This window comes from Panicum virgatum, chromosome 5N (assembly GCF_016808335.1).
Source record: "Panicum virgatum strain AP13 chromosome 5N, P.virgatum_v5, whole genome shotgun sequence".
NCBI lineage: Eukaryota > Viridiplantae > Streptophyta > Magnoliopsida > Poales > Poaceae > Panicum > Panicum virgatum.
In genome coordinates, this window is record NC_053149.1 from 24,979,669 (window position 1) to 24,981,827 (window position 2,159).

General features: G+C 50.7%; 1 protein-coding gene across 1 annotated transcript; it reads right to left on the reverse strand.

Moving 5' to 3' along the window:
* Nucleotides 1-1,225: 1,225 nt before the first annotated feature.
* On the reverse strand, nucleotides 1,226-1,606 carry LOC120674686 (NADH-quinone oxidoreductase subunit I 2-like). The gene has a single exon (XM_039955824.1). The coding sequence runs from the start codon at nucleotides 1,604-1,606 to the stop codon at nucleotides 1,226-1,228; it is 381 nt and encodes a 126-aa protein (XP_039811758.1).
* Nucleotides 1,607-2,159: the final 553 nt, after the last annotated feature.

A 2,159-nucleotide genomic window follows, 5' to 3' on the forward strand; every position in this document is an offset into this window, starting at 1 on the left:
GACCATAAAAGGCCAGTGAAGGGCATACGTTTTTTTTGGCAAAAAGCAAAGTTAGCAGGCATAGTACAGGTTAATTGGAAACTGCAAGGGGCATGAAAATATTACTGTTAGCTACTTAGCTATATATAAACAAACGACTATATGCACTGGTACTACAGGTAAGAATCCAAATATCTTAACTGGAGAGAACATATACAAGCAGAGGACGCTTCATAAGTTTGCTAATGGCTAGCTTTGATTGCCCAGAAATGAATAGACATAGTGTCCAGGTGAATGCCGCTCATTATTGTTCAAAACCCAGACATAATTCTATCCCTGCCCACTAACCCAGACATTATCGCTCAAAACATAACTGAGCATCCAATAATTCTATCCCTGCCCAAAAACACAATCTATCATCTTCCTCCAGAAATCCACCAAGGCTTGCCCACTAACAACTCTAGAATATAGCTAGCAATCCAAAGATAGAAGCACAGAGTTTCAGCTTCAAACCAGTCGATAATAGAACATAACAAAAATTTCGCATCTGAAACTTGCAGGCCGATAGGACCTCTGAATTTCTTATAGAAAATATCTAAACAATACATTTTCTGTCACATTGGGAAATCATTGCTGCCTGAGTACCATTTATAGCTACCATGGAGTTTTCCTAGCCCATCTCCTTGCTACTTATACTTAGCCATGGCAAAACTTTGGTTCACAGATTCCAAATACCCTAAGGGACGCAGGGAAAGAAATTTTCCAGGAACAAAACATCAAAGCATCAAACCAAGGCAAGAAAAGGAAACCAATTCAAAGCTACCGGCAGGTTGCAACTAAAACTTTAATTACCGAGCAGTAGCAAATGGACAGTTTATCCAACTTTTTGATGATTACCATGTTGGAAACATCATCACATCAAGTTCAGATCACTATGCCATTCTAATATCAATCAATATTGATGTGATAATTGCCAGAGGAATGATGATCCATCAACTGCAAATGGTCAAATGGAAAGCTAGCATTTGCTTATTGTTTGGTGGTCAATCAACCATTTTGGAAGCATTTTGGAAGCAAAAGAAATTAGCATCTTCGGTTTCCTACTGGATTAGTGAGGGCAAGAGTCAGTTCGGATCAAAATACCTAGAGGTCGGGGCGGCGCATGGGGCCGGGGGGCAGGGCGGCGTCGGGGTGCCGAGGATGACGAGGTTGGGGCGCGGCCTTGGACGGCGGGGGCAGGGCGGCGTCAGGGACGAGGCGGAGGTCGCACCGGCGCGGCGGCCTGGGGTCTCGCGAGGGCTGCGCGGCTGGCACAGCGTGCCGGGCCGGGGAGGTCGACAGGGACCCGCGGCAGTGCACGCAGGCGAGGGCTGGCCGGGGATCCACGCGCGGCCGCGGGGGCGGGGGCGGCGGCGCACGGGGCCGGTGCAGGGCGGCGTCGGGGGGCGCCGCGCTGGAGACGAGGTTGTGGCGGCATGCGCACGGGGCCGGGGCAGGGCGTCAGGGTGCCGAGGACGACGAGGTCGGGGCGGCGGGGGCAGGGCCGCGCTGGGGATGAGGCGCCGGAGAATGTTGTGCCGGCACGGCGGTCGGAGTAGGGGCGAGGGCGGCTCGGCCGGCACGGCATGCCGGGCCGGGGAGGTCAACGGCGAACCGCGGCGGTCCACGCGGGCGAGGGCCGGCCGGGGATCCATGCGTGGCCGGGGGCGGGGGCGGGGGCGGCGCGGTGGCGCACGAGCGCGGGCGAGCGAGCAGGGGGCGCGGGCGGGGCAACGTCGATCTAAATTTTGTGATTTGGGGGAGAGAAGGAAAGGGCTTTGTTGGGGGCAATGCTAGGTTAGTGCCGGCTGGACTTACCAGCCAGCCCCAGCCGGCACTAACGTGCGCACGTTAGTGCTGGCTAGGGTTACCAGCCGGCACTAACTTGTCCAAACTGGCGGGAAAGAAAATTTGACCGCGCCAATTATCTTTTACACAAAATTTTTAATAGTAGTAAATGTATTCATAATTGCCTTAATAAATAGATTAATAAATTGAAAATTGATTTCATAATTTTTTAAGCATATTGTTAATTATATTAACACAATAATAATAGTAATTGAAGTAAATTAACGAATATGCAACCATTATCAATTATGTGTAGCGTATAAGGTTTATATGTGCATATGTTTCTGTTATTC